The 13,106-nt window shown below is 41.1% G+C and overlaps 1 protein-coding gene across 1 annotated transcript; it reads left to right on the forward strand.

Moving 5' to 3' along the window:
• Positions 1-1,783: 1,783 nt before the first annotated feature.
• On the forward strand, positions 1,784-3,450 carry GPR101 (G protein-coupled receptor 101). The gene has a single exon (XM_015567022.1). It carries the CDS (start codon positions 1,849-1,851, stop codon positions 3,358-3,360), a length of 1,512 nt encoding a protein of 503 aa, XP_015422508.1. The 5' UTR covers positions 1,784-1,848; the 3' UTR covers positions 3,361-3,450.
• Positions 3,451-13,106: the final 9,656 nt, after the last annotated feature.

Raw genomic sequence — 13,106 nt, forward strand, 5'->3', positions numbered from 1 at the left:
CTCACCCTGGGGTTTCCTCTCGCAGTTTCTCTCGTGTGTTCTCCTCCCCCACCACCACCAATTCTCTTGGTTCCTCATCCTTTCTCTCATTCCCTGCTTCTCATCCTCTCTTTTCTTATTCTTTTTCAACTTCACTGTTCCATCGCTCTCTGTCTCTCGATCTCTCTCCCTGGCTCTCTTTCTCTTTCTGTCTCTCTCTATCTCTCAATTTTCCTCACTCTCTCTCGGACTCTCCCCAACAGCCTGGCACCCCTGCCTCCTCTCCTCTCCCCAGCTCACTCTTCCCAACACCCACCGCAGATATCAGGTGGGCTGGAGAATGCAGAGAGGATGCAGAATGGGTTGGAGCGGGTCGGGGGGGAAGCGGCGAAATGGGCATCCTCCCTGCATCCACCACGGCTATGCTGGTGAGAAACTAGGAGATTTATCCGCGAGAGCCCGTGGTGGACAAGGTGGCAGCTGGTTTCCATGGCAAAATTAAGTCGACAGTGAGATAGTGATCACAGGCAGAGATCCAGCCAGAGAAAAACCGAGGTGAGGGATCATCGGGGAAAAATGAAGACAGACAGAGATGCATACACACTGAAATATACACAGAAATTGTTGAGTGAGATTCTCTGGGGGAGAGTGAGACACACAAAAACCGACTCTAATTGCACGTGACAAAGAGTGAGCCTGAGCAACGGAGAAACAGATAATCAAGAGGGACAAGCAGTAGATCTTCAGAGAGCAAAGGAAAGAGACAGGCAGACAGTGATAAAGAGAGAACTTAACATATGGAGAGACAAACATCAGGGGAAGACAGAGAGATACAGAAATGAGAGGATTTAGGAAAGAGAAAGCACAGCAATAGAAAGTGACAACATAGAGAATCAGAGGGAAACATGGAAACAGGAGAGTTGGAGATACACAGAGACTTACAGGACACACATATAGCGAGTGACACTGAGCAGGTGCGTTAGGGACCCACAAAGATTGTCAGAGAAATGGAGAGACAAGACATCAGGAAAAGACCTGGAAGTGCATGTTCTAGTGAGCCACAGTCAGTGACAGGCAGAGACACAAAGAGAAACAAGAGTGCATCAGGAAGAGATGGAGGAAGAGACAGTGACAAGGCTGAGAGAAAGAGGAAGAGAGATGGAGACACACATACACAGCTACAGAGAAAGTCTGCTAGTGAAAGAGACACAGAGAGACTGAGAAACAAACTGACCAAGAGTTTGAGAGACTGGAGTACACGAGACAGAAATGAAATGTGATGAGCTGACAGAGACTGACAGAGCACGATTGTGCTAGTGAGAGTCTAAGAAATAGAGACAGAGGGCAAAGTGAGAAGCAGGGGTGAGAAAGTTGGAGTAAAACTGTGAGACATGTACACACACTTCAGGAGATACAGAAAAAGTATGCTAGAGACACTGAAGAGAAAGAATTAAACGTAAACAGGCTGGGACACAGAACACGTGCAGGCGCTACTGGGAGAGACAGCTGGGGAAACTTGAGAAACCCAAACTGTGTGACTCAAAGATAGTAGCACAGACATGCACGCTCCGGTAGGAAAGACAAGTCGGAGGGACTCGGAGAACCCCTAGAAAAAGGCAGAGAGACTTGGAGAGTAAGAGAAGGATTGAGAGAAAGGCAAAGGAGGCTGCTTGGTGACCTTGGGGAGGGGATTAGTCAGCACTGCTGCCAGGTGCTGAAGCCCTGAAGCTGGTGCCCCCTCGGTGACTAACCTGGCCCACGTGTTTCTGTCTTTCATCCTCAGCAGTGAGTGTGGTCTGTGCACCCCTTTACCGCCTGCTGGTGCCGGCTCCAAGCCTGAACCCTGTCTTACATACGCCTACCACCGACATGACCTCCATCTGCACCAACACTACTCGGGAAAGCAACAGCAGCCACACGTGCATACCATTCTCCAAAATGCCCATCAGCCTGGCTCACGGCATCATCCGCTCGAGCGTGCTGCTCATCTTTCTCACTGCCTCATTCATTGGCAACATAGTGCTAGCACTCGTGTTGCAGCGCAAGCCTCAGCTGCTGCAGGTGACCAACCGCTTCATCTTTAACCTCCTCATCACTGACCTGCTGCAAGTTTCACTCGTGGCCCCCTGGGTAGTGGCCATTTCTGTGCCTCTCTTCTGGCCCCTCAACAGCCACTTCTGTACTGCCCTGGTTAGCCTCACTCACCTGTTCGCCTTTGCCAGTGTCAACACCATCGTTGTAGTGTCAGTGGATCGCTACCTGTCTATCATCCACCCACTCTCCTACCCAGCCAAAATGACCCCACGGCGGGGTTACATGCTCCTCTATGGCACCTGGATCTTGGCCATCCTGCAGAGCACACCTCCACTCTATGGCTGGGGTCAGGCTGCCTTTGATGAGCATAATGCCCTCTGCTCCATGATCTGGGGGGCCAGCCCCAGCTACACCATTCTCAGTGTGGTGTCCTTTATCATCATTCCACTGGCTGTCATGATTGCCTGCTACTCTGTGGTGTTTGGTGCAGCCCGGCGTCAGCATGCTCTTCTGTACAACGTCAAGAGCCACAGCTTGAAGGTTCGGGCCAAGGACTGTGTGGAGAATGAGGATGAAGAGGGAGAGAAGAAAGATGAGTTCCAGGGTGATAGCAAGTTCCACAGCCAGAATGAAGGTGAGCTCAAGGTGAAGGAGGGCAGTGTGGAGGCCGAAGAGGGCAGCATGGAAGCCAAGGAAGGGAGCATGGAGGCCAAGGGCAGCACGGAGGTCAGAGAAAGCAGCTTCATAGCCAACGATGGCAGCATGGAGGGTAAAGAAGGTGATACCAAAACTGAGAGCAGCATGCAAGCAGGCAGCAGTCACATAGAGGTCAACCAGTGCAACATTGACTTGGGTGAAGATGACATGGACTTTGATGAGGACAACATCAATTTCAGTGAGGATGACATCGAAGCAGTGAACATCCCAGAGAGTCTCCCACCAAGTCGTCGAAACAGCAACAATGACCCTCCTCTGCCCAGGTGCTACCAGTGCAAAGCTGCTAAAGTGATCTTCCTCATCATTTTCTCCTATGTGCTATCCCTGGGGCCCTACTGCTTTCTAGCGGTCCTAGCTGTGTGGGTGGATATCCAAACCAAGGTACCCCAGTGGGTGATCACCATAATAATCTGGCTTTTCTTCCTGCAGTGCTGCATCCACCCCTACATCTATGGGTACATGCACAAGACCATCAAGAAGGAAATTCAGGATATGCTGAAGAAGTTCTTCTGCAAGGGAAAGCCCCCAAAAGAAGATAGCCACCCAGACCTTCCTGGAACCGAAGCTGGCACAGAGAATGGGACTGAAGGCAAGGCTGTCCCTTCTCACAATTCTGCCACTTCTCCTTGAAGTGAGTTCTAAGGCAAACCTTGAACTGCCTACAGTACAGAAAAAAGGAGCAGATTTCTTTTCAATGGACCAATCACAATCCCATTAACATCAACCCATACCATTCCAGGCAAAGGTGTTGCACACATCCATCTCGCCACAAGATAGATAAATATATGGAAGAGGTTTGGAACGGTGTTTTCCTTTAAAAGTGTGTCCCTCAAAGCACAGACTTGAGGATTCTGACTGAAATTTCCCCCAAAAAATTATTAGGCTCCAAATTTCTTAATGCAACAAGGCCTATCCATTTTGGACCTGGACTTGGTATTTGGTCTATCTCCCCAGAGCTACAAGGTGTCGGCTTTCACTCTGAGGGAAAAGGAAGATGAAGTCTATGAACTTAAGGACTTTTAGGACCTCACGTCAGGAGGTAATGGGCAAGGGTTACAGCCTATGTTTAACTGAAAGAAAAGCAATGGACCAAATCATTCATGGAACCCAATTAGCAGAACCTGGCTGACTGATCAATGTATGAGATCCACAATCTGGTGCGAAGACTATTGTGGAAACTAAGACAAAAGCATCACGTAGCTAAAATACCAAAGTTTCCAGATCCTCTACAACAGGGGTGGGGAACGCCTGGCCTGCGAGCCATGTAAGACACACAGAATCATTTGGTCTGGCCCTGCCAAGGCATTAGGGATGAGTCAATTAAATGTTTGAGCAAATATAGCAGGTTAATTTTTTTCAGAAGAAATGTCATATATAATATATTAAGAGTACATATCAATATGTATTGATGACTTTTTCCGGTATTTTTCTTTTTTAATTTTGTTTTATTGCTTAAAATATTACAAAGAGTAGTACATTTATTTCCTCCCCCCCCCCATGCCCTTCCCCCAGCCTCCCCTACCCCCCAGTGTCTTAGCAGGTTAATCTTTAAGTTGATAAATTTGTATGGCCCACAAATTATGTTATAAATATCCAAATGGTCCTTGGCAGAAAAAAATGTTCCCCACCCCTGCTCTACAGGGGTCCAGAAAAGTGGAAGAGGAAAATAGGGCATGTTTGAAATGGGAAGCTAGTCCAAGGGAGAAGATAGAGAAATAGCGTGAGGCTAAATAGTTGACTTTTTTCTATAAAACCCTAGGTTTGTGCATGGGCTGGAACCAAGGTCATTTTGTGCAAATGGAAATCTATCAATAGACACTAATTTATTTCCTTTCTCCTACTTGAATAATAGTGGGACAGAAATCATGCCACTATTTTATAACTTTTCCTTTGTGATTGAATTGGGATGCTCAGAAGAATCCTCCAAATCTCCCCTACCAGTCACTTGTGTCTGGTGGGGGGCAAGAAGGGAGGTCCAAATAGGCCTTTTTGGTCAAACAGTACCCCCCGCAAAAAAATTCAACTAGAGGTGGCCAAAGTTCTGCAAAACTCACAATGCCAATCAATAGTGATGTGCCCATTAGAAATGTCTTTAGTGTCCATGAGGTCATAGACAAGAAATATAATCTTCACATGGGGAGCAAGTGTCAGGATGAACATTTTACTTCCTCCAGGCACACCCATGTGTCTTTTCCACCTGCAGTTCTCTCTAAAGCCTTTAAGCTCTCTGCAGATGTGGGAGAGAAATATAAGAGAGTGAGAAATAACAAACAGGATGGCTTCTCAATACCTGGGAAACATCAGACCTGTTCAACACAATCCTAAAATCAACGTGTTCAGGTCAGATATATCCTAATTATTGCTGTTGAAGTAGATCACTTTGGGCATACCTTTACAATATCTAAATTATCCCTAGAGTCAATACAGAGGAAGAGTTTTCAAATCTGAAAACCTGAAATCATTTTGGGTAAGCATTACATCTATGTATTTCTGAAGGCACACACCATACTGACTTGACCAAATAACATGGAACCATAAAACAGTCACGACAATGTTTTTGATCCTCCTGAAGATCAAATTAAATAACTCTATAGCCATTCAACTGTTCATGCAGAAATCCGTAGAGGGAAAGGGATGGTATATTTGGTTGAAAAGAGTTAATCAGGTAGTTGTACATAAAGATGGCCATATTCAGAGTTTAGCTTCATTCTTGTGTGAATACCATGTCTATATAGAACTCAAATTTAATTCATACAGATGCCCAGCTCATTCATATTTTCTTTATCTCTTCCTCCTCACAGATTCCAACATGAGCTTCTCAAGGGGGAGAGGTAAAGAACAATGTATTGGGGCTGTGAATAAGTCTGCATGGGAATTTTGAAATGCCATGTTCAGAATTTAGGAAAAGAGAGGGGATAGAGCCAAATAATATTGTGCTGATCTGTCAATTCCATATGTCAATGAAAATCTTACTTCCCCTTAACTAATAATAAAAAAAAGAAAATCTTACTTCCAACCTCATTAATTTGGAAGTTGTGGTAATTCATGGGGGCTGAAGTTTACCCATGCATAATCTTTTATTTTTCTACCAAAATATATAAATAAATTATAGTCATACATTTATTATACCAATTTATTGCCAAATTCCTGTATTAACCTGTCCTCAAATGATATCTGGGTAAAGAAATGGCCTATATGACCATTCGATGTGTCCATGAAAATCTTATTAATTCCAACCCCATTAATTTAGGAAATTGTGGTAATTCAGACAAGACATGGGGGCTGAATTTCACCCTTGCACAATCTTATTTTCTTACCAAAGTGTATAAATGAATTAAGTCAGACATTTATTACTATAAACCTCTTATGGGAGGAGGGGTATTGCCATGAAAATCTGTCATGGTCAAAGGAGTTCAAGGTAGATGTAGCCTGTCCTTTGAGTAGAAATGCTTACCTGGTTAGGAAATGGGATTTCAAACATAAGTGTCTCCAAATATTTTGTTGAAACTGAACTTCTTGTTTTATTTTTAAAGCTCAACCCCTTCAAACTTTATCAGAGAAAATTGTTTGCCAAAATCCCAAATCAAAATGGAACCAGACCTGTACGAGTGTGGTAAGTTCATTTAACAGCACACACAACATTCTCCAGGAAACTAAAACTCTCCGATTTCCTTTCTAAAGTTCCTCTTTTCCCTATTTTAATCATTGTCCATTCTTATGGCAAAATGGATTTTTCAAAGTGAAAACTTTTTGAAAACAGAGGACTGGGAAAGAGGACCTTTGAATTAAGAGCATTCTGCTTTGTTGACATTTTATTCTTAATGAACAATAGGGTCTCTAGTTAGCTTGGAGAGAGCAACTGCTTAGAATGCCATGCTATTTTGAATAAAACACTATTAACTTAATGAGGTTTTACTGCCCATACTAGTACTGTTTTGTCATTTGAAGATCTGAAAGTGCAGAAAAAAGGTCATTAGCCTTACAGATCTTCACGTGCAATAGTTTTCCCTAAATATTTGTAAAGAATGTGTTCTTTTGCCAAGGCCACTTCATATGTGCAGTAAAAAATCCCACTAAAGTACAGGGGCCAGACAAACCAGACTTTGAAATGATGTGATGTCCAATTTAATGATTTCCTTATTTAAGAATAATAAAGCATCTAGTTTGCCGAGGAGCTGCAGGTGCTTTGACTAGCACACGAATTTTAACAAGTTTGGGAAGGCTGTAATAAGGTGCAAGCCCTGGGTTTCTATGACTTCTGTGATGCAAGAGTCCATTTTCTCTATGGCACCACAAATGCCAGCTGCTGGGATGTCTTGCACTTCTGGCTCCTTGCCTACCTCTGGCCATCATGCCCACTGACTTCACCTGCCTCGCTCCCCCTCCTGTACTGGCCCTTCAGGAATAGCTCTTGCTTGAAGCTCTGTGTGCTCACTCACTCCCATTCATCCCCTCCAAACCTAGAGCTGACAGATTCACAGGGACCTGGGGACCATGGAAGCAGGGAACAAGAGGAGTGAACAATAGAAGTAACCAACAGTTAAAGGTATTTTTCTGTCTCCTCCCAACTACAATCCAATTTAGAGATGATCAGGATACCTACTTCAAATTCAACAGGTAAGGAAAAGTGCCATTTTATAATTTAGGAGGAGGTAGGCATCTCACTTCTTACCAAAAAGCTCCCAATACAGCACATCTTTGGGACACATTCAATTCTGTAGATACTGTTTAATTATTTCAGGGGGAAAAAAACTTTAAAAAATATTTTACCTATAAAATTACAAGGTGCCTGACATTGCCTCATTTTATACATAATAAGCCAATTAAGCTAGATAAAGTTACTTCAAAAGATTTTTTTCAGCCCTTGCCAGTGTGGCTAGTTCAGGGGTGGGCAAACTTTTTGAATCGAGGGCCACAATGGGTTCTTAAACTGGACCAGAGGGCCAGAACAAAAGCATGGATGGAGTGTTTGTGTGAACTAATAGTTGGGTGGCGTCCCATGCACCCAAAAGTTGCCAGTTCACTTGCAGGCTAGATACCCAGTTGGGGGCGTGCCAGAGGCAGCCAATAGATGTTTTTCTCTCTCTCCCTTTCCCTTCATCTCTCTTTAAAAATAATTTTTTTTAAAATAGATTTTTAATACTATTTGATTAATAATTTACAAGATTAAACTAGTCTTTCTTAAATACTGAGAAAATGTTTTTAAGATGTCTGAAATACACCATTTGAAAGAGAAAAATTATGCATCTTGTAATTTGAGCTCTCCGAGATAAAATCCTCAGAGGTTGTTGGGATGAAACAAAGATGAACAATTTCAACTACTAAACTGTACTTTTTCTCATAACTGCCCTCCCTATATTTTGAGAAAAAAATCAAAAGAAGTGTTTTCCCCTCACGTCTTCTTTTATTCCTCTTCAGACAAACCCCATGCTGTCAAGAGAGGCTTTTCTAAGTAAAATGTCTTTTCCTTCTAGAGCAGACACAAGATTAAAGGAACAGTTGGCTGTGAGCCAGTTACCAAGATAAGAAGAGAAAATCTGGTCAATCATGACCTTTAACCCTCTCCCTCCTTATCTCTGTCTCTCTCATTCTCTATGGGCCAGATGGGTGCTCTTGGTCCCCTCAAAGCCCCTCCAAGCTTAGGTGTGAGGAGACAGAAGCAATGAGCTGCAATCAGCAGGCCCTAACCCAGTGATTCTCAACCTTCTGGCCCTTTAAATACAGTTCCTCATGCTGTGACCCAACCATAAAATTATTTTAGTTGCTACTTCATAACTGTAATGTTGCTACTGTTATGAATCATAATGTAAATATCTGATATGCAGGATGGTCTTAGGCGACCCCTGTGAAAGGGTCGTTTGACCACCAAAGGAGTCACGACCCACAGGTTGAGAACTGCTGCACCTAACCTAAAACTCAACAAGAAGAGAAACGCATTTAATAAAGTCTCTCCAGTTATAATCTCTTCCTCTATGGCAAATATCCTGCTTGCTTACAACAGTCTTCTGCTAAAAGCAACAAGACTGGCTGAAGGAAGAGATAAGAAAGCTAAAATACACAGAACTTGTCCACTGATTGGCAGGTTACTGGCAAGTCCACTGCTTTTTGATAAGTAAAGTAAGAATCCTTGAGGTAAATGAAGGTTGCCAATAGGAGTTAAATGTTTCCATTATTGTCTCCCAAAGCTCTCATATCTCAAAGTACATACATCAGGGGGGAAACACAGTAACTTACACACTCACAAGGTGTTTGCCATGTCTCAGAATTCAATACTGGATCTCTCTGGTTCTAAAATATAGACATGAACAAGATAGGTTTTAGTTTGGTGCTTCAGAATTGAGTGCATTTCCCCTTCTTCATCTGTGCTACAATTTTAATATTAAAACTTTGGTATTTTTGTCTGTTTTGGTGGTATAGTTCTTTCTGTAGTAATTCTCCTAAATATAAGCTGTAACTATATATAAAATATAAGTATTCTTGGAGATAAGGTGCTAGATATTAGACTGTATGTATTTGTAGTTAGTATCATGCTCAAAAAAAGATAGTACTTACATGTAATTAGCTAATAAAATGCATGCAGAATTTTATGTGTGACCTTCACTTTGGTCAATTTCTGAAGTAGAACGTAGTACATTTATTTTAATTTTTAAAGTACAATACAGTCTGTATATATGACAAATGAAAACTTATTATGGTACAATTGGTCATTAATGTGAACTAATCATCTTGGCTGAAGTCCTCACTGCAGTTCTCCACAACACACTTGGAACTGGTATGCCTGTTTTCTAATAATTGAATGTATAGAATGAAAAATCAAAATAGAAAATCTTTTCCCCCTTAAAGAGTAAAGACCCCAGAATAGGTTATTGGAATCCTGTTGGTGGAATGAAAAGAATACTGTATTCTCAAGACCAAATTAGTACCTGACTGCTGACAAGATTTGCATTTAGTAGATCTATATTGTGACCATTCCTGCCTCCTTAGAACACTACCAAATGAAAACAAAAACAAACCAACAAAAAATAGAAAAAGGCTGCTCCTGTGTGTGTGTGTGTGTGTGTGTGTGTGTGTGTGTGTGTGTGTGTTTATTGGTTGTCTGAGAGATAAAAATGGATGGTAGTGGGACTCCTCTGGGGGCCACAGCCAAGGTGTTTAAGAATTACCATCATATATCAACATTTGCATCAGACAAGAGGACTGTAAGATGGGTTTATTATATTTTAAGCACAAAAATATTAAAACTAGAAAACTCATTTTTCATTAAATACCCTCATTAAATAATTTCTAAAACTGTCTTTAATACCAAATTTTGTGCTGCTTTGAGACAAAACAATAGAAACATGCATTCAGTCAATAAACAGCTCTAATATTTAAAATTTTGATTTTAAAATTTTCCTTTTCCTCCCAAAAATGCATTTGTAATTTAAAAGTGCCTTTTTAAAGGACTGCCAAACTATAATCCTTGGGCCAAGTTCCCATTGACACAATTTACCTTCAGGTGCATAAAAGAGGTGGGTTTTATCCTCCTCCCCCCAACAAGAAGAGAAGCCCCTTCACACCCCAAATTCACAAATCAATAGTTACATGGATCAGTAGTCTTACAGACTCTGCCCAATGACAGGTTTCATATATTGGTTGGCTTTAATTGTGTTATTTCTAAAATGTTACTATTTATTTATTTATTTATTTATTTATTTATATGCTGGACAGAGATAACAGACTCCTGCTTGGGGAATGCAAAAAGATTGATGTTTGTGGTTTAACTAAATATTATTAAGTAATGTTTGTGTTTCATAAATAGGTGCTGTTAATCTGTCATTCATATATTCTTAAATATGCTAAATAAAGTCTAATTTTAATTGTGTATCTGGTTATTATATGGAACTCTGTGAGAAAACAGTGAGGGAGATACATAACTAGGTTTCCATCCCTTCTCTATTGCTTGAACAAAGAAAACAGTGGATAAACTATTACATAGTAGAATTAAATATGTGGGCTCCAATATTTCACACTGCACTATTCCAATATAAGAAATTTGCAGTGGGATGGAGGCATCACCCTGATGAACTTCCTGGAAGAGGAGTATTTGCCTAGACCTCAATGAATGAAAAAAAAAAAATTCAAAGTGTGGGTGGGGTGGGCAGAGTGGAAAAATGGGGCCAGATAGTTTATGAGGCTCCCAAATGCCAGTCTTTCTCAGGCAAAAAGGTTTGAACAGGGGGAGGGGAGTCAATAGGCTTTGTTTTGAGGACATAGTCCTGCCAAGCACCTGGATTACCCCTACTGGGCTCCTACCCCTGTCAGGGCCTGGACATCTTCCTCAATACAACTCAGCCATACCCACACCCACCTCAGTTCATACCCAACCCACTAGGGTTTATAGAATAGGAGGGAAAAAGCATGCTCCCTCAAGCCCCAGTTATTCCTTTAACACCAGCCATGACATAGGAAAACACAGGACACAGATGAGATAGGCAAACATATCTAAAACCTTAGAGCCCACTAGTTCCTCTTGAGTCAAAGTGCTTGACCTACTAGCTCTTCTGGTAATCTATTTGGAAGAAGTACAAGGAACTGCATGCCACATGCTTCCAAAGTGGCATTAATAGGCCCACATTTAGGAGTCTTGGGAGCTAATTATCTCTGTTTCAAAGTAAAGTGCTCTTCTCCATTTTCAGTCCAAAATCAAGCTAAATATTGACTTACACACTGTATTTCAAAATGTCTGTAGATGACTGCCATGAGAATTGCATGCAGCAACCTTCAACTAATCTATGAATGCCATCCAGTAGATGACTACTACAGAAATAAATTTGCCTTTCTAGAAAACTATCATTTATATATATATAAAAGCCTAAACCACAGAAACATTGGTCACTATGACACACACTGACCACCAGGGGGTAGATGCTCAATGCAGGAGCTGCCCCCTGGTGGTCAGTGCACTCCCATAGGGGGAGCTCTGCTCAGCCACAAGCGTGCACGAATTCATGCACTGGGCCTCTGGTCAATATAAATAAGAGGGCTTGTGACTTCAGATAAAACCATCAGGCAGCAAACATGGTGGGAAAAGAGTCCCTTGAAGCTCATAATAACACCACTTAATTCAAAGTATTTAGAGTATAATGGAATTAGTTCCAATGAATCTCATAATAGCAGTTACTTTTAGGCAGGGCTTCGGGCTGAGCTTTGGATTATAAGACTGAATGGGAGACCATTGATAGGATATGAAAACTTTGCTGTCAAGAGACACCTTTGACCTCCTTAAGGTTGCTACTCCCTCTCCCACCAGTCCTCTTCATTCCTCAGGACCCTTCCAATACAGACAAAGACATACTAATGGCTAGTGGATTATTTCCTCTTCCATGAGGTAACTAGTCAACTCCTCTTTCAAAATGCAACTCTCTGACCCTGTCCCTTCTCATTACAATCTCCTCTTTAAGGACAATACCACCTCTCTAATCCCTATACACACAAATAAGTACCCCTCAGTTTAAGGATGGCTTTGAGGATGTACATGAATTTAAGTGTATAGAGAGCACTGGCTGTGTAGTTCAGTTGGTTAGAGCATCATCCCAATACACTAATGTTGTGGGTTTGATCCCCAGTCAGGGCACATAAAAGAATCAACCAATAAACAGATGAATACTACATAAATAAGTGAAACAGCAAGTCTCTCTCTCTCTCCCTCCCTCCCTCAAATAAATAAGTGTTTTTAAAATTATAAAAAGAAATGTATAGGTAGATTTCAAACATTTTCTCAATAAGACAAGACAAATATTTACCAATAAAATGTATTTCAGAAAGTGTATGATATTCATGACTGCTCTCCCAAAACTTTAAGCTTAAAGAATATTTGCAATACCAATACCCAAAACTTTGGAAGTTGTGATACCTGACTATTATTTAATTGAGGCAAATAAACACAAGAAAATTGACTCCAAAGATTTATCTACACACAACTAAGTCAAACTTGAACATTCTCAGCCTCCAAAGGATAGAAAACAGAAAAAGACAGCTAACAACCAGAAATGTGCAGATTTGAGGAATAAGTCAGCAAGCAGTATCTGGTATTTCATAAAATCTGTATGCTAAACCAATGTAAGTTTTTAAATGATCACCCAGATACATAGATGTAATATAGTTTGTACAATTGATTCACGTTAGAAAATTTCACATTTTACTTAAGATTTATTTGACAATAGCTCTCATGCTCTAAACAAAATGAAGAAGAAAAAAGAAAAGAAAAACTTCTACACTGAAAAATCAATTTTTTAAAGAAACGTGCCTCCTTGTTCTAATTGCTTTAAATTAAACCATTTTATGGTATCTTTTCAGGAAAATATTATTTAGAATAAACTTTTATATATATATAT

This window comes from Myotis davidii, unplaced genomic scaffold (assembly GCF_000327345.1).
Source record: "Myotis davidii unplaced genomic scaffold, ASM32734v1 scaffold1643, whole genome shotgun sequence".
Classification (NCBI taxonomy): Eukaryota; Metazoa; Chordata; class Mammalia; order Chiroptera; family Vespertilionidae; genus Myotis; species Myotis davidii.